The sequence below is a fragment of the Megalopta genalis genome, chromosome 7 (assembly GCF_051020955.1).
Source record: "Megalopta genalis isolate 19385.01 chromosome 7, iyMegGena1_principal, whole genome shotgun sequence".
Classification (NCBI taxonomy): domain Eukaryota; kingdom Metazoa; phylum Arthropoda; class Insecta; order Hymenoptera; family Halictidae; genus Megalopta; species Megalopta genalis.
Genome location: NC_135019.1, coordinates 9362755 through 9390440, shown reverse-complemented (window position 1 = coordinate 9390440; position 27686 = coordinate 9362755). Strand labels below are relative to the sequence as shown.

Sequence of the window (27686 nt, the reverse complement as noted above, 5' to 3'; positions counted from 1 at the left end):
GGTCTAACGCGGTGCGGCGTAGTCGTCATTGGGCGTCGGGACACCGTGGGCGACGCGGTCTCGGCCCGGTAGTACGCTCGAAAAGGTGAGCACGCGCGTCGTCGAGTGTGTTTTCGGGCCGCGTAGCGCAACGCGACGCAACGCGACGCAACGCAACGCAACGCAACGTAACGTAACGTGACACAACGCGTAGCGTAACGGCGTAACGTAACAACGTAACGTAGCGTGAAGCAGCGTCGCTCGGTCCTCGCGTGGCGGCGACCCGCTTCTTTCCGCCGCATCGTTCCAACCATCTCGCACAAACTGACACTCGCACACGCACACACAAACAAGACATTCGCACCCCCGTCCACGCAACACGAGACACCGACGCATGGAACGATGACGGTCCCGCGAGCCCCGTCGATCTAGAAAATGTGGATTACGATCGGTCCGGCCACGCGATTCGTTCACCTGTGCGCGCCGCGAGTGTTCTGATTCGACGGAGACGGAGCGAGTTCTGAAAAAAAGTTCGACTTCGGCCGCGAGAGCGAGAGAGGGGCAGAGAAAGAAATAATATATAGTGCGACACACCACGACGAGTGCGGGGGCCGGTTCGCTTCGAAGAGGGTTCTAGATAGATATCGGTGGTGAGACCGCCACGAGTGTGCATCGGGTTCGTTGGTTCGGAGCGAAGGTGGAGGAGGCAGCGCACGATGAGACGGACGACGAGAGGATGTCGCGCGGGTACCGCGGGATTATTCGCCGTCGTCGTCCGGCCGCGTCTCGCCGAGCCCAGGAACGCTGGTCCGGTGGGCCACCAGGCCCGATACCTATGAACGGGCCCGTCGCCAAGCCGTGTCATGATCTGATGGGACGAGTCATGTCACGTGTCGTCGGGACGCTGATTGCGCGGTCCGCGCTGCTCACCAGCGTCGCCGCGGCGATCGTCGTGCTGTCCTGCTGCTGCAGGTGCACGAGAGCCAGCGAATTCCCCGAGAGAGAGTGCTGCGACCTGATTTACCCCATACAGGAGCCCACCGGAAGGTCCACGTCCGCTCCGACACCCACCGGAAGAAGCGGTGAGTCGATCTTCTAGCTTCTTCCTTCGATCCGGAGCGACGAGATATCGCCTGCGACACGGTCGTCGCGGATCCGGCGAGTTTTCTCGTTCCAGCGAGAAAAGCTTCGGGATAGATTGATTCGGGGGGGAGGTCACCGAGGCTGAAGATCGTTCGCGATAGCTCGTAACACCGTTCGCCTCGTGTCTGAGTGCCGAAGTCGTGATTATGGTGTTTCGAAGTGTTCCGCATAAATTTCGCTCGTTTGCCGCGTCCACGGTTAATCGTAGTCCCGGATCGTTCGCATTTGTTAGCGAACAGCCGCGAACCCGTTTCGCTGAAACGCGGTTCCGGAGAATTTTTATGCACGCTCGAGAAACAGGCACACGCTGTTTTACTCGTGGCGAGGAGTCGAAGCGTGTGTTATTTATTCGTACCTTCTATAACCCGGTTTTATAGGTTGTCTACGGGAGGTACGGATAGATCAGGGGTGGCCAAACTTTTGATCGCGTCGATCGTTTTGGTCGTGACCTGCTTTTTCTGAGTTACGGACGACGGTCCATCGATATCGTATGTGTTGAGCGATCGTACGAAAAGTAGCAATTTGAAGCTAAAAATGAATTGGAATTTAAAGTAAACATAGATCATTCTTACGATTGTAAGAGAGCTAGTAATTTATAGAGCCAGAAACGAGTTTGATCGCGTCGATCGTTTTGGTCGTGACCTGCTTTTTTTAAGTTACGGACGACGGTAAAAAAAAGCAGCAATTTGAAGCTAAAAATAAATTGAAATTTCAAATGAACATGGATGATTCTTACGATTGTAAGGAAGCTAGTAATTTAGAGCCAGAAACGAGCTTCAATTTAAAACAAACACAGGTAACATCGGACAGGCGGGCGACTAAGAATAGTAGCGCGGTCGACGCTTTGGCCATCCCTGGAATAGATAGTAAATACTCTGCCATGAATCCAAAGTAAGATACCCGCGCGAACTATCGTATCCGTAGATCTCTCGCATTTCGCGGTTAATCCGCCGAATATGTCAGAAATTAGCGTTGCTAATCTGCAAACTTTGGCTGTCAGGGTTGACATTAACTCTGTCGCTGTGCAAAGCCGGCGCTCCGGCGAGCTGTCTGATTTTCTTCGGACGCGTTCGAACATCGAAGTCGAAGGGACGCGCGAACGCTTCTTCGAAATCCAGCGAAATGTCCGCACGCGACATACCCGCGCGGTGCGTGAGGTCCTTAAAAAGCGCTCTCTGAAAGGCGGTTCTTCTTCGAGAAGCGCATTCACTGTTTTCCTTTCACCGACCACCGCGGCCGGGCAAAGAGGTCAGCTTTATAGAGATTTGTTGACGTTCCCCTGGAAAGCTCAGCCGATTCGTAAACACGGCTGTCGCGTGCATCGACGAGGGGAATGCCTCTGTGAAAAAACGTGGCCGGGCCGTACCTTTCGAACCCCTGTAACACACCCCCGTGTACTTTAATCTCGTGTTGATCTTGTAACTCGAATTATTAGGGGAATAATTGTAGCAAAGTCTTGTCACGAACGTTCCGCGCGATTCTTTAGAAATCAGCCTGATTCTTTTAGGATTCAAACTTGCACAGATGGATGAAAATGTTTTGATATTATTGTATCCTTTGGATTACTTTCGATTTCTTTCGATTTCTTCCGATTTATTTTGATTTCTTTCGATTTCTTTCAATTTATTTCGATTTCTTTCGATTTCTTTCGATTATTTTTTAAATTTTCCTTACTGGCAAATGCTGTATACTAGATCATTTTTAACAATGTTAATTGCTACAGATTTCTGTAGACTTCTGTGTCTTCTTTTATAATTAATTTACATCTATGAAATACAAATGTTCGTGCTCCAAAATTCAAGCATCGTAATTTAATCGAACGTCGTAGATCATTTCGTCCGTTCACATAATTGCTAAAGGAATGAGTCGTCGACGATCACGAAGGGATGGAATTAATGGTTACGTATATCGACTGCAACAGGAGGATCATCGCCGACCGAGAAAGATCTATACAATTCCATGAAAGAAAGTGAATCGACCCGCGAGAATTTTTTTGAGCAGATCTAGCCCACGAAATCGCGAACAGTCGGTCTTGCTAGGGTTAAGCAACGGCGGCATTGAAATCTCGCGATCACCGGACCGCGTTGATGTCGGCGGTCGGTGGTAATTGATCGAATCGGATTAAAAAAGCGGGACGATGGTTGTTTTCGTGGCTCGACCGGCGGACGCTCTCGAGCTTTCGCATAGTCTGCGGGCGAGGGTCCGTGTCTTTGATAGAAAAAAAAGAGGCCGGTTCCGCCGGGGACGGGTATTTGTGATCGAACGGTTCCGAAGAGGAAGCCAATAATTGAACAGGAACCAATAACTGTACGTATAGAGAGACAGGGGGAGAGAAAGATGGAGAGAACAAGAGAGAACGAGTGTGTGAGAGAGAGAGAGAGAGAGCGACAAACGTATTTTGCTAGCCAGCCAGCAACTATTACTAATTTCCGTGGAGGGACGAGCGGATTATTAATTCAATTAGGATCAGTTATTAATTCAACAACGACGGTTTATCGACGGTGGGTGTATCGACGCGACGCGCGGTGCTAATTCGACCGGCGACGCGACGCTCCTAATCGAGTTCGGAACCGGGTTTCGGCCGGTTAGAGGGGCCACCGTTGAGAATGATTCTCTCTCTCTCCACCGACAAATCTGAAAAATCCGAAATGCCGAAAGTACAACATTTCGAAAGTACGCTCTGTAAATTTCGCGGTCGAATTCACTGGAATAACGAGATCGCGCGCACCATTTAGTACGATGCGTAAAGCTCGCAACATCGAAAAAATGTAAAACTTTCGGCGCGTTTTTCTCGAAACCACTGTGTCCGGAAGTTAATCGAACACACAGCTCGTTCGATTTTGGTACATGTTGGTCCAGGTGTTGCGAGCGTCGATAATATTTGGGCAACGTTTAAAACGCAATACTTTTTTCGAAAATTGGATACGGACCTTTTTTGAGACGCGAAAAATCGGGACGAAAAAAGGTTTCCGACGTGCTCAGTTTGCCGGACACCGATTGGAAAAGGTTTTAGGCTAGTTCAAACGTGTTTAGACTGTTTACTAAACAACAATGAATAAAAATATGTTCAGACGAATTAATTTACTAAATAATAGGTGCAACAATGTTTCGACCGATCAGATTATTAAACAACGAGCAGAACAACTTTTCGACCGATAATTTTATCAAGCAACGAGTACGAAATATTTTTACGAAATTCTCGATCGACGCGAATGCCGAAAACAATCTGAAATCTACAAGAAATCTGGAAATTCCGATATCCTTCGATATTCGTAATTGATTAAAAAACGCTTTAAAAACGCACGATCTTCGAATTTTTCCAATTCATCGTCTGCAAACTCAAAGGATAAATTCAAACGATTCAATCCAATTTCAGAGAATATACCGCCTCTTAAAAAGTGGCCGAATATAGTAATCGTTACTCGCCGTCCACCGTCGATACGAGTATCATTTTTAATCCGCGCGATCCTTTCCGGTAACTATCGACTGAAGAAATTCGGTACTCGCAGCGAAGTAGCGACGTCGGGTCAAGTTCCCGCTCAGGCTCGAATCGTGCCGAGTCCTTTGTGAGAATCGAAGTTCCCGTTTCCGTCGACGAGTCCATCGAGACACGTAGCAACGCTCGAAGATAAATTGTGATTGAAACTTGCAGAAGATAAGGGATCGGGTGGCAGCCGCGCCGGCTAGCTTGCCGGGTGCGCGTTTAGGTTACACCGTCGTGGATCGGGGTAGAACGATCAGCTTTTGGGAAACGTGGAGAGACGTACCATCGATTCGGGGCCCGAGCACGGCCCGCGAACGAAAACCAGACTGTGTTCGACTGTGTTTTACGGATTCATGGACTTTCTTCGGAATTGAACGCGTTTGCTGAATTTACAACCGGACCCTTGCCCTCCTCCCTCCCCCCTCCCGCGATCCACGGCCGCGCAGGTGAAAACCCTCGCCGGGAACCGGCGTTATAAACAGCGCCAGGGGCTCAACAGATCGCGCGCCACGTAAATAGTATCCTCCGATGTATTCAATCTTCCAGCCGCGATTAATTAATCAACCCGGGCCATAAATATTCATCGAGGTCAGAGGCTGACGGTTCACGGAGGGGAACTCGCGCGATTTTCACGCGTGAAGCTCGCCCACGGACCGGAAAACCCGTCCGAAATTCAGCCAGGAGGTGCGCGAAGAATTTATTTCCATAGCTGAATGCTGATCTTTTCTGGCCAGCATTTTTCGAGCGGCACCTTTCCGAAATTAGATCGAAATCGGAGCGATTCGTTCCGCACGGTGCAACATCGGCTGTTAATGATCCACGATGTTAGTTGCTTTTTTTCTTTGTTCATTCTTCTGCGCACCGATAAGCGAATTAGTTACGCTCTCGGTGCAATCGAACCCATTAAAACGTAGTACTCCGGTGAGTTATTGGTTCATAAAATCGGCGTCGACGCGATAGATACGATAAATTCGATTTAAATAGAGTAATTACAACCGGCGTTTATCATTCGATATTTTTATTTAAAGCGTTGCACACCGTTTCGCGTATAAATATATTTATGTTATATTGAAAGGAGATCCGCGAGAAAAATCTGCAAAGTCTTTCTTAATCGTTTTATCTGCGAATCGTCGGCGGCGAATATGAATTGCAAATATGTACTCGGTTTAAGATACAAACTCGAGCATGTTCGATGAGAAAATCTTCAATTGAGATCTTCGATCCACTTATCTAATTGCGCCCGACGGAAAGTTCGAGTCTAGATACTGTATCCTTAAATTTTTAGTCGTGTATACATGTCATAAGGAAATAGCAATCGTACATCTTGCAACAGAAATACGTACCTCTCCTACGGTTTAGGTTAAAATGCTTGTGAAACGTGTCCATAAATTTCGCAAATTTTAGAATCATTCTAGAAAGAAATAGCGCCCAGCGTGATCGATGAAAACGCGTACGAAATTGATCTTAAAAATAGATCGACGCGGCTAAGTGGTTAAAAATGACATCCAGAACATCCGTTTTATCGAAGTACAGTAATGCCTCTCTAATTGACGCTCGGATTGTCCACAAAAGTAGATTATTTTGGCAGAGGAGATACGATTGTTCAAGCCTTGTGGCTCGATTTTTATGATTATCGATTGTCAACAACTATAAAAACGAGACGCAAGGCTCGAGTAATCGTATCTCCTCTTCCCAAATTGTCCAGTTTTGTGCGCATTCTGAGCGTCGATTAGGGAGACATTACTGTATTCAATTCTTCACGGGTACAGTAATGTCTCCCTAATTGATTGATCAGATTGTCCAGCAAAAAAGGACAATTTGTTTTTATAGTTACGAATTGTCGACAGCTATAAAAACGAGACGCAAGGCTCGAGTAATCGGATCTCCTCTTCCCAAATTGTCCATTTTTGTGCGCAATCTGAGCGTCAGTTAGGGAGACATTACTGTATTCAATTTTTCACGGGTACAGTAATGTCTCCCTAATTGATTGATCAGATTGTCCAGCAAAAAAGGACAATTTGTTTTTATAGTTACGAATTGTCGACAGCTATAAAAACGAGACGCAAGGCTCGAGTAATCGGATCTCCTCTTCCCAAATTGTCCATTTTTGTGCGCAATCTGAGCGTCAGTTAGGGAGACATTACTGTATTCAATTTTTCACGGGTACAGTAATGTCTCCCTAATTGATTGATCAGATTGTCCAGCAAAAAAGGACAATTTGTTTTTATAGTTACGAATTGTCGACAGCTATAAAAACGAGACGCAAGGCTCGAGTAATCGGATCTCCTCTTCCGAAATTGTCCATTTTTGTGCGCAATCTGAGCGTCAGTTAGGGAGACATTACTGTATTCAATTTTTCACGGGTACAGTAATGTCTCCCTAATTGATTGATCAGATTGTCCAGCAAAAAAGGACAATTTGTTTTTATAGTTACGAATTGTCGACAAATGTAAAAACAAGACGCAAGGCTCGAGTAATCGGATCTCCTCTTCCCAAATTGTCCAGTTTTGTGCGCATTCTGAGCGTTGATTAGGGAGACATTACTGTATCGAGCAACGATATCTCGCGTCGATATCTCGCGTCTATGGAGCAATGTCGCGTGCGAAGATAAGCGTGAGCGAACGTTGCGCGGACTTTCGGTCCACTAATTTTCCGGGGCAAGGATCGCGGGCGGAGATCTCGCCCGCGGATCTTTTCGATTGTGTCGGAGCGAGAATAAGTGGGGAATCAAGGGCGTCGGGAGGCGGACGCGCGAGTGCGGAACGGTGAGCGACAGCGCATCGCGAAGACGAGGGGATCTTCCTTCTTCGGCGAGGGAAGACGAAAAAAATAAACGGAGCGAAGATTTTTGCCGGCGAGTCCGTGGTCCGCGTTTGTGCCTCCCGGCTTAAATGTCGCGAGCCGAGTCGAGTTCGCGGCGGCACCGGGAAAAAGCGTGGAAAGGGTGAAAGACACGCGCGGGGGCGGGGCAGAAGGAGGGTACGGGCACCGTCGAGAAAAAGGAGGCGAAGGAGGAGGAACGGGCAACGAGAAGTGGCCCATTGACGTTAAATCGCACGGTGAGACGCTTCTAAACGTCCTCGCTGTTTTCATGCGACCTACTTCGCGGTCCGCGCCCTAACGAGGTTGCTTTCGAATAAATTCGAAGTGCCTTCGAGCAGTCGTTCTCCCTCGTTGGGCCCGCGGATCCCGGATTTTTTGGCAGCCGGCGACGCTTTACTTTCCGCGCCGCTCGCACAACCTTACGTACACTTGTCGCCGGTGTCCCCTTTCCATGGCGAACAATCGATCCCGAACGGAATCCGATGTCGAGTGGCCGAGGACACGCGTTTTCCCTTTCTCGGTTGCGCCGATCCGATTTCTTCCCTACGAGGATTCGATTCACTCGCGAATACCTGCTCTCCAGTTGTTCCACGATATTGAACGCGAGCGTTGTCCATCGGTTCTAGCAATAATAATAACAGCTTTGTACATACATACGCGTGAAAACTCTTTGTTACGAATAAGAAGTATAAAAAAGAGATTTTATATAGCCGTCACATGGGTACAGTGAAAGAGTAATGTATATAATGATACAATACAAAGACAAAGTGGAGTATATATAAGAAATATGCATAGTAGATATGATAAATGTAATATGGTACAAGAAATATAATAAATGAAATATTATCGGACATACGAAATAGTACCGTTGCTAAAATAAGAATACAAAATATAGTTTAATGCAAAATGGAATGGCTCTGCGAATGACTCTGAGAGTGACTTAACGATCGTTCGTGTCGACTGTAGACAATTTAACCCTTTCAGTATATCGACCAGGAGTTAATAAATTGGATGATAAAAGTTAATGAATTACAAAATTCGAAAAGGTACTTAAATTAAAGAATAAGACTGCTGTGTACTAAAAATATTAAGAAAACGATATCTTCTCGAGCGTAACCAACAACGATGTATCGTTGTTACTATAAATGTTAACGAAAAGAAACCTGTTATTCTTCGTGCTTGACGATACAGAAAAAACAGAAAAAAATAAATTACTTCGTCAAGCTTGTGATCAGTGCACAGAATCCGCAATCTGACAGCTATTTGCCTACATCCACTATGTTAAGTAGATTAAAGAAGATTCTCATTATAATTTCGCCGTTGGAAATACTACAATAAAAAGAGTACTCGAAAAGGAACTAGATTAAAAGAATCAAATAATTACAATTAACATCTCGCCGACGAGAATTTCCTCGTACCGACAACCATTAAATATCCGTTGCATGATTTCTGCGCCGCGAAGATCCGAAACAGGTTCTACCGACTTACAACAATCGGTTGTGCTCAATCTTAACACTTTATCGACCGCTAGCCTATTTATCGGCTTTTCGATTGCCAATGCTTATCGACCGATAGCCTATTAATCGACTTTTAGCTATCGACGGTTTTCGCTTCTTTACTGTTTTGTTAGTAGCTGACCTCCTGTATGCTGACCTCCCCATATCCTTATGAATTATAATTATAATAATTATATTATTATTTATTATTATTTTTAAAGGAATAAGCACAACACAATGAATAGCGAAAATTTAGCCGGTACTGGGAGCAAATGCGCGCGCGACTAAGCCAGTCCTTACTGAGTGGCAGCCTCAACCACGACCGGACGATAAAGTGTTAAGTGTCGTCGGGTGTGCGCTTACAAGCGACAGATATTGACACAGAGCGTAGGAAGGTCCTGGGTCGGATGGTCCTCGATCTTCGGAGGTCGATGGCGGCATAGGGAACGCGAAAATTATTGAACAACCCGCCGATTCATTTTGCATTTCTGCTAAAAGATACAACGAGTACGCGCGCCGCAGCCTCTTCCGGCTGCTAAATTTGGCCCGGAGGATGAGCTGTTCGATCCAGGTCGACCTCGATCGAGGTACATACATCCCGCAGGCAGAAACAGTGTTTCCGCAACAATGTCGAGCGCGAGCCCTTTGCGCACACCTAACCGACCGCTATTGCCTCCATTAAGCGCCGGAACAATGGTGATCTCGTATGGCCGCGACAATTTAAAAGAACGGGGACGGCGTTGGATACCGGAGCGGAAGGAATTCATTCGACTCGGACAATTAACCCCCAAAGAACCAGCAATTAGTGTGTCGCTCTTCGTTCCTGCCTTTTTTCCCTCTCGGCGTTCCGAGACCATTCTCTCTTTCTTCCCTGCTCGCGAGTTAATGGGAAAATAAGGCACTTTGACGGAGGGGGCGAGAGAAGGAGAGAGAGAGAGAGCACGTGGATCGAAACGATCCACACGATCGCGAACAAAAGCCCCAACAACGAGATTGATGGCCTTTGAACTTCTAAATCGCCTCTAGCATACAATCTTTGGTCTCCTGAGTAAACGCTCCGCGCAACTTTCTCTCTCTCTCTCTCTCCCTCTCACCCTCTTTCTCTGTTATTCTTGCATCCGCCTCACCAGCCGAATCGATCCCGAGGAATCTGATGTCGGTCGCCTGCTAAACGAGGATCCGTGAAACTGATAGATCCGTTACATCCCGTTTTTCTGCTCATTGTTCCCGGAGATTAGAGAACGAGCGGTCGGCCTCCGCTCTGGCCCGGCGGAAGTGGGTCATTTTTCGGAGTTAATTGGAAGGGAACCGCGCTAGATAATTTAATTGGAGCTTCGGCGGCTCGTTCTCTTTGTCTTCGACCGTAGACACATTTTTCTGTCAACCCTCGGTGCCTCGTCGTCGGCTCTTTCTCCACGCGTTCTCTGTTACATGTTACGGTAACACGTGCACTCCTTCGTAACGTGGGCGCACGATTTATTGGTGCGAAATCCGAGGAGAGAATTGGCAAAATATTATTCTGTCACATTAATTAATCGACGGCGATATTTGCAGGCACAGTTACAGCGGCGGCGTCCTTAATTTTATTTGCTTCAGCGAGGAATGTCGATCAGGTTTCTGAGACAGATGCATGTTGTAAATAATGTTTAATGTAATATTTATAAATTTGGGCAGATAATCGATAGCAGGGCGGACTGCTTTACCCGAGGGAATGTTAACGGAAGGAACATTTATTGCAAATCTGGCCACCGCGAAAGTGGCGCAGATATGTTTCCTCGCCAGGTCTGGCATACACAAGAAATTTAGTACCCACTCCCCGACGGAACACCTATGAGGGGTCCAAACGTGGGTAAACCAACGCCTTCTCTTATCGGTCATTAGGCCGGGTACGGAAGACCCAGTCTTAACTCCGCGTCCGTGTAAGGAGTTTTGTGGTTTGCTTTGCCCCCAAAGTGCCACACGACAGCAATTGTACAGCGTGTCAGGCTAGAGGGCAACGGAAGGAACATTTATTGCGAATCTGGCCACCGCGGAGGTGGCGCAGATATGTTTCCTCGCCATTTTTGGCATACACAAGAAATTTAGTACCCACCCCCCGACGGAACACCTATGAGGGGTCCGAACGTGGGTAAACCAACGCCTTCTCTTATCGGTCATTAGGCCGGGTACGGAAGACCCAGTCTTAACTCCGCGTCCGTGTAAGGAGTTTTGTGGTTTGCTTTGCCCCCAAAGTGCCACACGACAGCAATTGTACAGCGTGTCAGGCTAGAGGGCAACGGAAGGAACATTTATTGCGAATCTGGCCACCGCGGAGGTGGCGCAGATATGTTTCCTCGCCATTTTTGGCATACACAAGAAATTTAGTACCCACCCCCCGACGGAACACCTATGAGGGGTCCGAACGTGGGTAAACCAACGCCTTCTCTTATCGGTCATTAGGCCGGGTACGGAAGACCCAGTCTTAACTCCGCGTCCGTGTAAGGAGTTTTGTGGTTTGCTTTGCCCCCAAAGTGCCACACGACAGCAATTGTACAGCGTGTCAGGCTAGAGGGCAACGGAAGGAACAAGAATTTGACCTTGGCGGAGTTGATCGTCGTGCTGCAGTTGTGCGAACGGACATTAGACAAACCAAATTAGAAATATTTTCGACCGCCAAGTGGCACACGCATATGTTTCTGTGACCACAGGTATCGAACACGATGCGTCGGTAAAAATTTAGCGGAAGAGAGAAAGAAAGCTGAAAGAGAAAGATAGCGACTAAACATGATTGCCACATTCATTCCTCGCCGCAATGTTGCTATGTTGTCAAAACCGTTTCACAAACTGAGTTTCATGAAACTGATTCCTGCTTCATGGGCCCGTTCTGCCACGCGCTAGGTTTCTAGCGCGGTTTCTAACATATCTGTATAAACGTCTGTCTGGAGATCATCTTCACGCGATGTTTCGATTTTCGTCGTAGAATGCCGACGGATAATTTGATTCGACTTTTATGGACTTCGAGCAAACGATTGTCACAAAAATGTTTCGACTGCCACGTCACTTATATGCGAGTAAAGATCAATTTTTTCGCTATATCGCATCTTCCTAATTCTATTAAGAACCACGAGAAGTGAGATCGTTGATAAAGTAATCGATGTCGTACAATTTAATTATTCAGTTTTCATTTGTTCAACCAGTTAACTGCTTTTTTAAAACAAGTAACACAGAATTCTGACATTTCTTCGCGACGAGTACGCTCGTCAAAAACAGCCAATCGATTAAGAAGGATATACACTTTGATATCCTTTATTAAATCATACATTTTATAAAAGTATTTAAACGAAGCGCGAAGAAAGCGTTGTATTTGAACAAAATTTCACGAAATTGTTGTTTTAAACGAAATACGAAGAAAAATGAAACATATACAGCACGATTACAGTATTTATCGTATTACACACGTTTCGAAGAGATTACAACCAACCGGATAAATAAAACACTTCGATTCGATGAAATTCTTGAGATCGCTCGCGCGACGGTCGAAGCGTTAAGATTTTGCGGAAACAGTGTCCAGCGCATAGACAATTTTCCCGAGCGGAGGCCGAAGGCCGAATTCCGGTTTCGGTTAGCATACAGTTTGCCGGTCGCGTAAATTTCGGGGGAATCGTCGTTAATTCGGGCCGCGCTCATAATTTCGCGATAACGCGTCGAACTCGACGACAGTCTCCCTCGTTAACGATAATCTCGTTCCCCCGGTTTGGGTATGCGCATACGTGACCGGCCGCAGCATTTTACACGCGAACCGAATAAACTGCGATGCACCGGCGGCGTTCTCCTTTTCCTCTCGGCGATCCGGCGCAGCCAACGTAACCGGAAACGTATGCGCATATTTTCGCGCGGCAATGCCATTAGTCGAACGATACCGTTTTAAAAGAACACTGGGACGCGAAAACGTTGGTCCCCCCGGTCGGCCTCTATACGGCCACCGGGTGCCGAGAGAACCTTTCGATACTCGGCCGCGCGCCTCGTTCAATTATATTACGGAACAGTTTAATTTACCGGGCCAGCCGGCGTAATTAATTATTCGACGAGATTTCATTATCGATAATAAATTCCGATATCGTGTTTGCTTTTGATGCCCGTTTCGTACTAAACGCCCGGTGGCTGATCGTTGCCGCCCGAATTTGTCCAACGACCGCCAAACACAAACGATCAGTATGCTACTTTCGTTAAACAATGGAGCTGCACAACTGCGGCGACGAGTTTCGATCCTCGGTTTCGGGCGGCTTTTACGGAACAATGGCAGCTTTTACGGGAAAAAATGATCGCTGGCTAGGCTCGAACATGGTTTCCGACGATGCGTCGCGCAGGTATTTTGCTGTTCGATTTTAACCGGATCGTTGCGATCTAAAATGGAATATAATAAGTATTGGGATTATGGAATGAAAAAATGAATATGATTCTAATTTTTTTCTTAAAAAAGGACTTTATTTTATTCCTTTATTGAGAGAAGGTATATGGGCGAAAACGATCGAGCGACCAAACTCTACTGAGAGTCCGGCAAGAAAAAACGCTTCTTTTATACCCTTTTTGGGTTCGTCTTGTCCACTAATCAGAGACGTTTTATTTGTCGCGTTTCACATTGTGTACGTGACGCTGGGACCCCCAAACAGTCAGGGTACGATGTATATCTAATGGTACCGGTGATGATGTATCGCGGTATCTACTATATACAGTTTACATCACCGTCGTTGCCCGCTGACGGAACCGACGAAAATGTAAACCGATATCTTAGTATCTTAGTACTAAGTAAACTATAGATTAATTTTTGTTCGAGGCTGAAATTTCAACAATAAGTATAAGTATTTTTACATAAGTATAAAATGTCGACGTTGGCAAACATAAATGACAGAATTAAATTAATGTCGCCGTTCTAGCTTCGTTCAGTCGTCTCCGTGACAGAAATCAACGCGGGCCGTACCGTGTAAAAAAATGCTACGCTTTGAAAAGGAATACAATGAAAAGAGAATATACAAAATTAGATAATTGTGTCGATTACGCGGAGATAATAAATGCGTGGCGGCGCGTCGATCTAACGCAACGGGCGCGGCAACGATTAATGGAAAAACTAACGAACGGAAGATCGGCCTAAAAATATGTCGCGCTCCGATGGCCGACCACCGAACCGATAATTATTATCGCGATCGCGCGGCAATCATTTTTCCTACGTTTTTATTCGAGCGGTCCGCGAACGTTCCCGTTCGATCTATAAAAAGTTATCAGTGGATTTGTGCATTTGCGGCCCTCGTGAATTTGTAGAACGTCGAGAAGCATGCGTACAGGACAAACACGAGTGACATTTCAGCCGGAGTGCTCTCCAAATATTTTTCGTCGCTCTTTGTAAAACAATCGGCGATATTGTTTATTCCAGAATTTTCGCGATAATCTCGGGTACACGTGAACGAACGATGGAACGTCGCTGTTAACAGGAAATTCACCGGGACGAAACGAGATCGCGGAAAGTAGCCGGAGGGGATGGTCGAGGGGGTGGAGTAATATCTACATGCTGCGGGGGGTGGCTCCGATTTTAACCGCTCACCGTCGATGGTTTCCAATTTCGCTAGCGGAAGGTCAAACCCGGCGTCCTTCACCTTTTATTTCATTTGGTCCCGACCTCGTTTTTACGTTTTCCCGGGCCGCGATCGTCGCTGCGCCCGTCCGCTCTCCCGCCACCACCGCCCCATCGCGAAACGACCGTTATTACTACTTGTATCGCAGCAAAGGGAACACCCCGAATTACGCGCGGGGATCCTCGTCAAAGAAATGACTAATTAATTGGCCGGCAAACCTCGGGCTTCTTGACCCGATACGTGACTTCCTTTGAACTCGACCTACCGGCCCGCGACCTGAATCCACGGAACGCTTCGTCTACGTTTTCGCGATTACTCGATCGCGAACGGAATCTTCGTCGTCTTTGATATCCCCGGGGATTTTCCAGCTAGCGACCGTTCTCGGAATCCTCGATCCTATTTATTTATTACAGAGCGGATCAGCTCTCTTTCAGAAATCCGTCGAAAATTCAGGCCGTCCCTGGCCGATCTCTCTCAATTCTCGACGATCCTCGAAGCGCACTTTTCGATAATAATTAGCTAAAATGTGCTCGGACCTTCTTCGTTGGTATCGACGTTAGTATCGACTGCGCGAGATATCAGTTGGAATAATTCTTAGAAAGGAATCTTCGGAATCTGCGCAGTTGAAGTTCCGCGACGTTCGACTCGCCAATGATTCGTGTAACAATAAGGTATTGAATTTTTTCATGTTCTCTGCAGGTTCGCGTTCATTCTGCAGTTCAGGAACGAAGTCGCTCTTTGTTTCCAACGAAAATATCATTCGGAATGTTGAGTAGAATAAAGACAGTAAGAAAGAAATTGATAAAATGTACCGTGGTCGGATGTCTTCTCCGAAACGACGACTGATCTGTTAACAATAGCTGCTACTTCAGCAGAAGTCTTCCTTTGGGTACATAGACTTTTACGAGCAGAATTGGAAAAATTTTATTCGGATCTCGGATAGGAGATAAAGATTAATGAATAAAATATCCGATCGAGTGAAACTTTATCCTGATAAAAATTTAGCCGAATAAGACTTTATTCGAATAAGAATTTATTCGTAGATGAATTCGTATGGAAAATAATCGGTTCGAATAAGAATGGCAGATTATAAAGTGTTTTTTTTTCATAGCGTAACGATTTATTTCAAATGTTGTACCGGAGAGTTTGTTACTTTTGGGTGGATTGATCACCGATGCACAACCAAACAATCTTTCTACGAGTGCGGAAAAAGGCATCTGTAATTTTATATATTTCTCAATAGATATATTTAGATATTTTTATTTGGATATACTTATATCTAATTGAACAGATCCTTAATGCAATTGTATAAATATATTCTTGCAAATGTACGTAAAGGTAGATACAGCCAACAATTATTTGCATTGTATGAATAATTTATGACAAATAGAGAGATATTCCCATAAATAAATAGAGAAATTTATGAGTAATAAACAGAAGAAATTAAATAAAGAAGTAACGATTGCACGCTATGCACGAAATTGAAATTAAAATTTATCTACCGTATAATCGTGCGGGAAGCAAAATTTTGAAACAAAATTTTGAAGGAAAATACACGAAAAATCGAGCCCGTCTACATTTCTAGATACAGCATCGCCGAGTTTTCCGAACGAAATATATCTGTTATCGCTTTCGATGGAACGGCGGATCGATGAGAAAGAGCCGCCTGGAGGCTTCCTCGCCGACAGGCGAAATCGGGACGACTCGATTTGATTAAACGACGACAATTTGATTAATTTCGAGCGTTCCTGAAAGACTCGACCCAGCAACCGGAGCAAGCTTTATACATATTTCATACGGTTCTGAACGGAAAAACAAAAGCGCGGCTTCTGTTGGGAGTGGGAGCTGCGGCGAGGGGCGGCGGGGAGGATGCTTAATCCCCGAAGTATTTGCTGCCGCGTCTCGAAATTAATTCCGCGATCGTTAATCACGCGGGATGACGTCTCCTGTACCACCTAGGAATTGACTTCCGGCGATCCTGCGTCGCGACGCGACGTCAGGAATTCCTTTCGGGAGTTTCTCGGCTGGTCTACTACGCTTTCGACGGAGCCCTTTCCGCGAAGATTCGCGTCCCGCCCCCGTTTTTCGCAGCCCGCTTCGTCCTGGAAGTGTTCGAGCTTCGACCGAAGCCGCCGTTCCTGTTGCCTCGACGCGTCCTTCGGATTCCCGAGCTTCAACTTTCCGAAACGAGTAACTGGCAAATGAAATTCCAATTACCAACAGCCGGTTCTCGTTGATTTTCCGCGAGTGCGGATGTTGAAATCGCGTTTCTTCTTCCGCGCCCTCAATTTTTGAAAATATTAATCTCGCGGGAATTCAGTTTCTAACTGTAGGAATTTTTGCACCAGCTATTCTAACAGCTACAATAACTTTTTCTATGCGAGCTGCTGGTTATATACGCTCTCTCTCTCTCTCTCTCTCTCTCTCGAATAATGTGGTACTTCGTGTTCCTGGTATTGTGAATAGTTAAGCATATTTAATTAACGTTTGCAGTTCTCGCAGAAACATATATGAATCGAAAATTGCAAAGTCGAATTTTGAACTCTGGGAATCCTTTGTGCAATAACTGTGAAAGGTACGGAAACTTGTCTTGCCCGAATATAATTGTACAGACTCTTCTGAACGATACGATATCTATAAAGTATTATTAAAAAGTGTGAACGGTAGAAATTCGAAAATTATAATATCATAAATATTGTAATACAAGTATGAAGTATCATTGGAAACATTACACGGTACAAATTGCAAAATGATGATATTACAAATTTATATAGTAAATGTATTATATAAATTACAGTACACATTATAACACGACTATAAGGTTACGTTGAAAGCACAGTATATACAGATTTCGAAATTACATTATCATAAATTCATACAGTCAATATAATACGTCAATTACAGTACATTTTATAATACAAATATGATTATCATTAAGAGCGAATTCCAGTAGAAATGCAGTACAAATTCCAGAATTATAAATTGCCAAATGCACTCGATAAAACATATAAATTACAGCGCGAGTAATCCAAATATACAGTATTTTTAAAAACAGGTACTTAATTTACGATATTACAAAAGGATTTGCTGGTACTAACTAGGGCATAAAAAGCTTAGATTCGCTCCTGGCTCACACAATTACATTAATCTCCTAATTCTTTCCGAATATCATAAATTCCATCAAACATATTTATAATATTCGAAAAGCTTTTTATGCCCTAGCTAGTACCAGCAAATCTTTTCGTAATATTATAAATTGTATAACAATTTTTAAAAATACTTTACATTTGGATTACACCCGCGGTAATTTATATGTTTTATCGAGTGCATTTTGCAATTTATAATTCAGGGATTTGCACTGCATTTCTACTGGAATTTGCTCTCAATGATAACCGTATTTGTATTATAAAATGTACTGTACGTATTACGACGCATTAAATTCCATTAAACACATTTAAGTCGTGTTTTTCATCGAAGAACTACATAAATAAATTCCGTTACACCGATTGTAGCGAGAAGTTGTCAGAATCGTGACAGAAATTCTCTGTCGTTTCCGTGAACCCACTTCGTGATCGTGATCTAACACGATAGATGATCGATAACATCGACTTTTCTTGCTAAAAAAAAGTGGAATATCTGGCCGGGCAAAGGCAGCGTCCAATTATCATTTTGATCTTTGGTCTCTGTTCTTCTACGAAAAGAGCTGCGGATAGGGCTCCGCAGCGACGCCGTGTACTAAACCGCCCTCTAAAATCCACTCCCGTCTAGTTAGACAGATTTTCACTTTTCCACGGGCCCGGGGTTAATGGTAATTTTTTAACGAAATCCGCGTTACGGCCGTGCGTGATTAACAGAGATGGAAATTAGTCGGATTGCGCCTGACCCTTGTCGGATGTGTTCCACGGCCAGTGGAATAGCACGGTTATGGTCAGCCACTCGAGACTCGACAACGTCCGAGAAAACCGACGCTTCTCTGTCCTACATAATTTTGTTTTCTTCCATAGGACCGTGCTTGCGCCCACCTTTATGTATCTGCACCGGCTTTGTAACGAACCGCTTTCAAAGTATTATTCTTTGTGCGCCGGCGCGTAGCCGGCATTTACCGTGCTCTACGAAATTTTTTATTAGGCTTCACCTGCTTTTACAACTGGGTCAATAAATGCGATCGGTAGACCGCGAATCTTCCCGGCCGCGCCTTAATTCCGTAAAAATTGAACGCTTTGTTTTCGAGGAGAATTGGTACTTGCGAGAAGTAGGATCAGTCGGTCATGGTCAGGCGAACTCTTTCGTACGCTCTGGCAGACGGAAACTCGATTAGAACCGTAGAAATCGGAACGGGGCTTGCAAATGTTACGATTTTGCAAATTGAAACGGGGTCGAGGATGTTATAAGCAGGTGTGCAACACTTTCGGGTAGACGCCGAACCGCGTTGACAATCGTAATTTACACGTTTAATTACACGAACCATGTAGCGAAGAACGAAACTCCTGACCTATTAATCTATATCGTTTTTGTTTTATAATTTGATGCAAATGTAATTAAATTTATTTTTACTTTTATTCGTATTTTTATTCTTGTTTTAATTCTTTTTAATTTTTATGTTTATTTCTATTTTCATTTTTGTTTCTATGTTTACTTTTATTTTCATTTTTATTTTCATTTTTATTTTCATTTTTATCTGTATTTTTATGTAATAACGCAGACTGTTAAAAGCTTATTACCATCGTAAACGCGTTAAGCACTATTATTCCATCATCTCAAAACGATTCGAACGAATTTGTACTCGATCCGAACGTTCGCAGGCCACTCGTCAAGTGTTTGCATAAAAAATCGACGGATGAGATATTTTCGGTCGACAGTGTAAACGTTTATGGGCGCGGGTTCGGAGAAGGAGCATTTCGCGGAACAAGTTTCCCGTGTTATTGGTGTGAACGGTGGTTCTTTCGCCGGTGGAACAGAGGCACTCGACAAATCCTCGGCCCCCCCTGGTCCCCGGAAGTCCATTTGCCGAGGCATCGAGTTCTCGTAATAAAGCAACCGACGGTCGAGGGTGGCGCGAGGGCGCGAAAGGAAAGGGTAAATAACGTTCCAAGGAAACCAATATCGGGGTGGGCGCCGTAGAGACAAAAGTTTTCTGCTCGAGCCGGTCCGCAAGCCAGCCATTCCCGGCTGTTCCCTGTTGTAGTACACGGAAAAAGGGGGGGAGGGAGGGGAAGAAAACGGCGGCCGAATGAGCTGCAGTTCCCATAACTGCCATCGATCATCCGGGAAATATTATGTTCATAAAATTTCACCCTCCGGCTCGAAGAACCGGTATTTATCTCGCGAAATCTGACGACGTAACGCGGCCCGTTACCGGAAAGGATGTTTATCCGGGTGTATCAATTGTTAATCACCTGTCCGTGGGAAGATTCAATTCCAGAGAGGAGAGTATTGGAAATGGGTAGATAAATAAAAGTAAAACGCAGTGAATTAAACTTATCCCTTTTAGTTTATTAATTTGATGTACGAGGAAGGACCGTCTTTACTCTCCTGATTGCTCCAGGAGACTGAAGACTGTTCACAAAGACGAAACCAAAAACGTCACCTAAAGACAAAGAGCACTCTGTTCTATATACATATGAAATCATTGTTTATCTAATGGTACTCTGGCGAGACTCTCGGCGTCGATTCGTTTTTGTAACTTATATGCTAGAAGGAAAAACTTCTGAGTATTCAAAAGAGAGAAAATAATCCAATAGAGAGGAAAAGCGGCCAGAAATAATGGCCCCTCGTTTCGGTAGTTCTTTCTGAAATTACAGTGATTTATACCGTTTATTTATAATTTATAATAGAGTAATTTCTCCCAGAAAAATGTTCGGTGGTCGGAATTGAAACCGGAATTGAATAATAAGTCGCGATTCTTCGAGCTTCGCGACTCGTTTTTATAGAAACTCGGGACAGTCGGCAGAAAAAGCATACATAGTAATGCTAGAGTAAAAACGATGATTTAACTTTTTTATTTCTAATTTCGTACCGCGAAATTACACGTTTAATATAATTATACATTTAATTATACGTTTATAATGGGAAATGAATGGACCAAATGCAAAATTGTAAAAACATGAGAAGAATTTAGAAGAATATTGTTAGACAATTTTTGCCTTGTTAAAGGTACATTATCAAAGAAAGAGATAAATATAATCTATAAATAAAATCTTTTAGAAAATTTCTATTTTGCGTAAACATTCGCAGTCACCGCGATCAATCTGATCGCTGTAATCAGTTTAAAAATCTCCGGATTCAGCTTAATTTCTCCAATTAAAATCGACGGAAGGACGGAACCTAACCGGATTCATTGTAAAATCCGTCCGACACTTTGTCGGAGCCGATATTAGGGACGAAAAATAGGTTTGTAATGAATGAGGGTTTAAGAGGACCGGAGAGGCATCGTTGATTGCGCAGTTGTCGCGACTGTTCCCGAACGGACGGTTGGAGAAGGTCGAAGAAATGGAACGAAGCCGAGGCGGATCCTGAAGGATCGAGGAGCGTACTTCGTTTCCCCGGTTGTTCGGAATCTCGGCGCGAAAGTGGCGGCGGAATTTCCTCGCGATCGCGAATCTCGCGCTCGAGCTGCGACGCGAGAGGCCCTCGAAATTCAATGATTCCTCGTTCGGTGTTTCGCTGCTCGTAAACCAACCGGAAATAAGGGAAGAACGGGGTCTCGCGTTAAGGGATAAGAAGCGCGCCAGAGATGATGTACAACGTTCCGGGAAGTCGACTTCGCGCCGAGCGTAAACGCGCGAGAACCCGGACAGTGTTTTTACGGGCGCGTTGCTCGTCAAACACGCACCGGCTACGATCTTTATACGGTTTAGCGATTCTCGCCGCGACAAACGATCCAGCAGACCTCTGGATCATTCGGCGAACCGGTAGATCGTTCGGCAAGTCTGCGGATTATTCAGGAGAGCTACGGATTATTTAAAAATCCTCTTAAAATTACAGAAAATTCTCCCCAATTTTGCTTCAGCTTGTGAACAAAAATGGACAAATTGGGAAGAGGAGATACGATTATTGCGGCTCATTTTTATAGTTGCCGATTGTCAACAATTACAAGAACGAGGTGCAAGGCTCAAATAATCGTATCTCCTATTCGCAAATAGGCTGACGAATTACATGCTGAAAGAAGATTAGGGAGAATTTACTGTATTCAGCAAACCTACAGATTTTTCACAAAATCAATAAATTATTCAGAAAATCTACAGGTTCTTCAGAAAACCTATAGATTAGTCAGAAAGCCTACATATTATTTAGAAAGCCTACAAATTGTTCAGAAATCCTACTGATTATTCAGAAAACCTCCTGATTGTTCAGAAAACCTGATTATTCAGCAAACCTCCAAATTTTTTAGAAAACTTACAGATTATTAAAAGAAAACTTGTAGATTATTCAGAAAACCTACTGGTTCTTCAGAAAATCTACAGATTATTCAGAAAACATACAGATTTTTCTGAAAATCTACAGATTATTCAGAAAACTTACAGATTATTCAACAAGTCAGATTTTTAGTGAACTATCGGTAACTAGATGGCCGTGAAGAAATTGAAGCGAGTCGACTTTCTATACTCGAATGGTCAGTCTGAGGTCAGCTCAAGGCAATTGAAAATAATTTAAAAATAATAGTTGGACCGTGAATCTGGAGAAGGATATCATTTCATGCATCAGCTAAAGAATTGCTTGCGGTGAACATAGAATAAACAACACAACGAATTTCATATAATGGGTATGCACATTTTGTTGCATTTTACAAACATAAAAGTACTGAAAACAAATAACGAGCAGCTGTCTAATTATTACGTTGCCCAATTTCGTGTTCATTCAAAAGCGAAAAACTCAAGTGTGACCTGATTGAATGCACGCAATTTCGCGTGCATAGAATGAAAATGATTCACGTGCAACGAGAACGTTCATTTAATAACAGGTTTCCCTCGATCGAAATGAGATAAAAAAAGCGATCCATGCTCGAACCGTTATAAATTTATAAAAATGTGCGGTGCGATAATACTTATTTTAAAGTTCGAAGCCTTTACTATCGTCGAACATTTTTATCTAAAGTGTTCCTGCAAGATATGGACCGTTTATTTTAAAAATGGTATAAGTCCGTTCACAGCCTGTAAATATATAATATTTTAGTTAAATTCTTCTAAAAGAAATTTATATTATCAAATTACACATCGATAAATCAATAGAAACATTGCCAGACTTGACATAATTAATTTATATTTTTGAATTGAATAGTTGTATAATGGTAATTGAATAATAATTGAATAATTGAATAATATTGAGTAATTGTATAATAATTGAATAATATGGAACAATTGTATAATAATTGAATAATTGAATAATATAGAATAATTGTATAATAATTGAATAATTGAATAACATTGAATAATTGTATAATAATTGAATAATTGAATGATAATTGAATAATTGAACAATAATAATTGAATTATTATATTTTTGAATACGCTAACCAAATCGAAATAAACGGTCCATATAGCAGGTAAAAAATTGAAAGCAGCTTTCTGCTCGAAAATGCGTCAATCTGAAATGTCTGAAGAAATTCGAAAAAATTATCATTACCGAATCCGTCGATCATAAATCGAATCTTTCGGTACCGTGTCTGTGAAGCGTTCGAACGAATTCCGTTGAGCTAGCGTTCGTTAAAAATCGATGCATCGATTTCCGTGGCGTTAATCGCGAAGGACAGACTTCCACGCCTAATGCAGCGCCGATCGACAAAGGCGGTTGAAAAACCCGGCGTCAGAATTTGGCTGCAGGGTGGATGAAAGGGCCGGGAGGCTGAGCCCTTTGCTTTCGGATCGGGGCCAGGTAATCTAGTGTCGCGGACGATAATCCTTTGATCGGCGAGGAGATACGGGCTATCGGGTTTCTGGGTTAGCAGAGATTGATAGCAGCGAAATAATGAAACCGTGACATTGGAAGGGCCAGAGCCGGCTCGGTGGATTATCTTTGCGGGCTCCGTCTCGCTCGATCTTGGCCATTCGCCTCCTCCGCAGTCTCCGTGCTCGCGGCGGCGCGGTCTCCGGACGATTTTTAAATAAATCCGGGGCAAATAGGGCGTGAATATCGGCGTCGGCCTTTGACGCGATTTATCGAGCACGCACGCTCCGCTCCAGGCCTCCGGCCGGCAGCTGGGCTGGTCCGGGGCTGGTCCTGTACCCGTGCCTTCTGTGAAATGCAATTACCGTCGCAATTATCGAGACGAGTAACGCCCAAGTCAACACACGCACGGGAATATTTAATTAGCCGTTTGTTGGTCCTCGGGTATCGTTGAAATACTGCCAACTGTCGCGTGCTGTGTGCAGAAACGGTGTTACCAAATAGAGCATGGCCACGGCGCACGCCGCGCCGAGCAGAGCTGCGCCGAGCAGAGCCGAGCCGAGCCGGGTGAAATGATCGTCTTGTTTACTCGAGCCAGCCTAGTTTCGCTCTCGTTTCTTTTCCTACGATTCCGCAACGATCCCGGGGTTCGAACGCGCTCCGGTACGATCGTATCTCCCGATTTGCGCTCTCCCGACTTACGCCGTTTCGATTAGCAACGCGTTTAATTACTTGTTGTACAGTCGGATGGGCGTTCGTTTCGTCTCGGCGTGTCATTGAATTCTCGAAGATTAGAGGAATTAGATTAGAAGTGCCGATTTTGAGAAAACAGAGAAAATTGACTACGAAATGATGCAGTTAGTTTTTCCGTTTCCGATCTCAATTTATCGCTAAATTTATTCTACTTTAAGATCGTCAACTCAAATGCAATATATTGCAATAAGTTTTTCATAGAAACTCGTTTCTCTTTTTGTGATCAACTCAAGCAGAACTTTTTAAATCGTCGTGGGGAAAGTTCTTAACCCTCTGGGATAAATTGTTGCCAAGAAATAAATGTTACTTTGGAATGAGATATTTCATTCTCCGATGAAGTAAAACACAATTTTATTAATAAAGTTTGTTTATCAACTTCGGATTAACGGAAATACATATATATTTTCGAAATAAAGAAGTATATCCATCTTTGCTGACATTAATATAGTGAAATGAAAGTAGTAATCTAATATTATGATAATTTAGGAACAATTTTACTTGAACCTAATTGAAATAGAAAAAAATTTTAAACGAAAATAAGATAAATATCGCCAAACGACTCGTCGAAATCACAGTTCGAACAAATATATGATTCAGTATTTACTTTCTTCATACATTTGGTGCGAGACCAGTTCTACGTAACGTACACTGAATTCATTCTTCCCTGGGCTGCGATTTAGAATATGCATTGCAACGCAACAGGAACTATTTGTACATTTGAGGGTGGGGGGGGGGGGGGTGAGTTGTTACGGTAACAATGTGCCCCGAGTCACGGGAACAACTAGTCCCAATTGACGCGTGTGGCAATGTCTAAAAATATTTTCAAATATTCTAATAAATGCTATTGCAACGTGTTTTTAAATGTTAACTAAAACAATTGAAATAAATAATTATTAATAAATTAATAAATATATAAATAAATAATTGAACTAGACAACAAAATGACGACAGCGAAATATTTACTTGTCCGATATGCGACAACTATCTTGTCTAAAATTACACAATTCGCTGTCGCAGATACTGCTAAAATGATTGACGGCGCGGCATGATCGGTCCACGCTTTCAAAACAATTGAAAGCATAACGCAATTCTTTTTTATTTGAAATATGTTACCATCGGAACAACTTATCCCCGGAACTTCTAGCCCCGGTCTCTTCCGCTGCTTATTTGCAATTAAAGTGATAATCGACGGCACGACGATTCGTATACTAAGTGATTCACAATGGTACCAACACGACAGATCATGCAACGCGGCATCATCTTCGAATTCTAATGGAATTAACCCTTTGCACTCGAATGGCGACTCTGAGGCGCCACTAAAAATTGGTATACTATTTTTCAAAATCATTCTAAGAGCATCAGACTCTTTTATACTTAAAAAAAAACTATTAAAATTGCATCGTACTTGCCAATAGGCTCAATTTCATACGCATGAATCGCAATAAATTATATAAAATAGAAATACTGTAGATCAGAAATCATGTTTTGGATTTCGAATTCAAATAGCTTCGACTGCAAAGGGTTAAACCTCGCATGGAGCACCGTAGTGGCCGGTGACCGGGTCTCGAGCGTGATTAAACACCGGTAATCAAATCGGCAACATCGCGCCGCGTCGAAAGTATCAATATTATCATTCGAAATATTGCAGCGTAAATGTCGATCGCGCTACCGGCTTATGAAACTTGAATTTTAGAAACGCTTTTCATCGAGCACTCGACGAAGTTGCGTTTCCGTTCGCGACTACTCTCCGCGCGCGGAGACTTTAACGAGTTGAACATAATTTCGCGCGACCTCCGTCCCTGTTGATTGGTCAATGAAAGCTTGTATTTATAATGCGATTTAAAACCGTTTAAAAATCGACAGCGAACGAGGATGACGAAAAATTCTCGTTGAACTTTTAATTAATTGTGCAAATTATGCGGACGACGTAATCCGTTTATGAAACGGGCTCGACGATTCGGACGGGCGCGGGGGTACCTCGTCGCGAATTTATATACGCGAACGTGTAATAAAACTTGCTTCCATTATAATTAATTACCGCCTGTGCGCCGATTACGCGATTTATTATTCGCCGCCTCCGTTCCCCGAACAGTCGAATCGACGGCGGGAGCTGTGATTTTAATTAGGTTTTAACTAATTGCCTAATTGACGTTAGGAGAGAGAGCGAGAGGGAGAGAGAGAGAGATAGGAGAGACCGTTGATTATTTTACGAAACATCGTCTGGACGTCAACGGTTTCGTTCCGTGTCGACGACCACGGTGTTTCAACGCGCGCGTTTCGTCTCTGCTCGACGAGAGATCGGCTCGCACCGTTTCGGCATTGTGCTGTTCGCACGATAAAGACTATTCTCCGGCGACTGTGAGCAAGACGCGGGCACCGGAACCCGGCGACCGCGCTCAACAACGTGGAAGCAATCAATGGGGATCAGAAACAATCCAGCGAGCGAGCAAAGCGAGTCGGAGTTGTCCGGCGGGCCACTTCGCTCGTTACTAGCCGGCGGGTTTGCTATTAAAACCACTTCGCGAGACATTATTGAAGTAGAAATAGGAAGAGAGAGAGAGAAAGAGAGAGAGAGAGAGAGAGGGAGAAATAAAGAGAAAGAGAGAGAGAGAGGGAGAAATAAAGAGAAAGAGAGAGAGAGAGAGGGAGAAATAAAGAGAAAGAGAGAGAGAGAGAGAGGGAGAAATAAAGAGAAAGAGAGAGAGAGAGGGAGAAATAAAGAGAAAGAGAGAGAGAGAGAGAGAGAGAGAGAGAGAGGGAGAAATAAAGAGAAAGAGAGAGAGAGAGAGAGGGAGAAATAAAGAGAAAGAGAGAGAGAGAGGGAGAAATAAAGAGAAAGAGAGAGAGAGAGAGAGAGAGAGAGAGAGAGGGAGAAATAAAGAGAAAGAGAGAGAGAGAGAGAGAGAGAGAGAGAGAGGGCGAGAACGAGAGCGAGTTGTGTTCGCAAATTTCGAAAACATTCTTCCGGCATTTTAGGAATATTGAAACGCACTCACAAAATCCGCCACGCCGTTTCATTAATAAAACTGAATTGTTCGAATTCGAAATACCAACAGCTACACCTAATGTTCAATTACCAACTAAATATTCCGCAAACATACTTCGCCGTGGCGCATATTCATTTGCATAAACATCCGCGCTTTAGTTACAATGATCACAAGCTTCCCGATTGTAACAATATCTTGGAACAAAAACAAGCTTTATATTCGTTCGTTGGCTACTCGGATGGTTAAATATCGATGACAAAGGAGCAGAATTTTATTCCGACGTAAAAGAGCGGAACGACGCCGATGCGTAACAGATTATTCCTCGAAATCTCCGTCGCGCGTCAGGCTCGATAAATTACGGGAAGAGGTTAGCGGCTTAGCGGATTACTTCTCAGCACCTTTGATCGTCGCTTTTTTCTCAAGTTCCATCAAGCCGCGGCCATCGTAACGCGCGCCACGACCAATTGAATGAAACACCTGAAAAAAGCTGAAGAGAACGCGAACTTTTGCACGAAATTAAAAAGTTCGCCGC

At 43.9% G+C, this 27686-nt stretch overlaps 1 protein-coding gene across 3 annotated transcripts in view; it reads left to right on the top strand.

Moving 5' to 3' along the window:
* Positions 1-27686, top strand: part of Gfrl (Glial cell line-derived neurotrophic family receptor-like) — a 595741-nt gene continuing 568055 nt past the window's right edge. The window contains exon 1 of one of the 3 annotated variants that reach the window (XM_033485389.2): positions 1-1061. In XM_033485389.2, coding sequence (XP_033341280.1) covers positions 716-1061 — 346 coding nt within the window. In that variant the 5' untranslated portion in view covers positions 1-715. The remainder of the gene's footprint in view (positions 1062-27686) is intronic. The other 2 variants (XM_033485390.2, XM_033485392.2) reach the window with 2 other exon arrangements.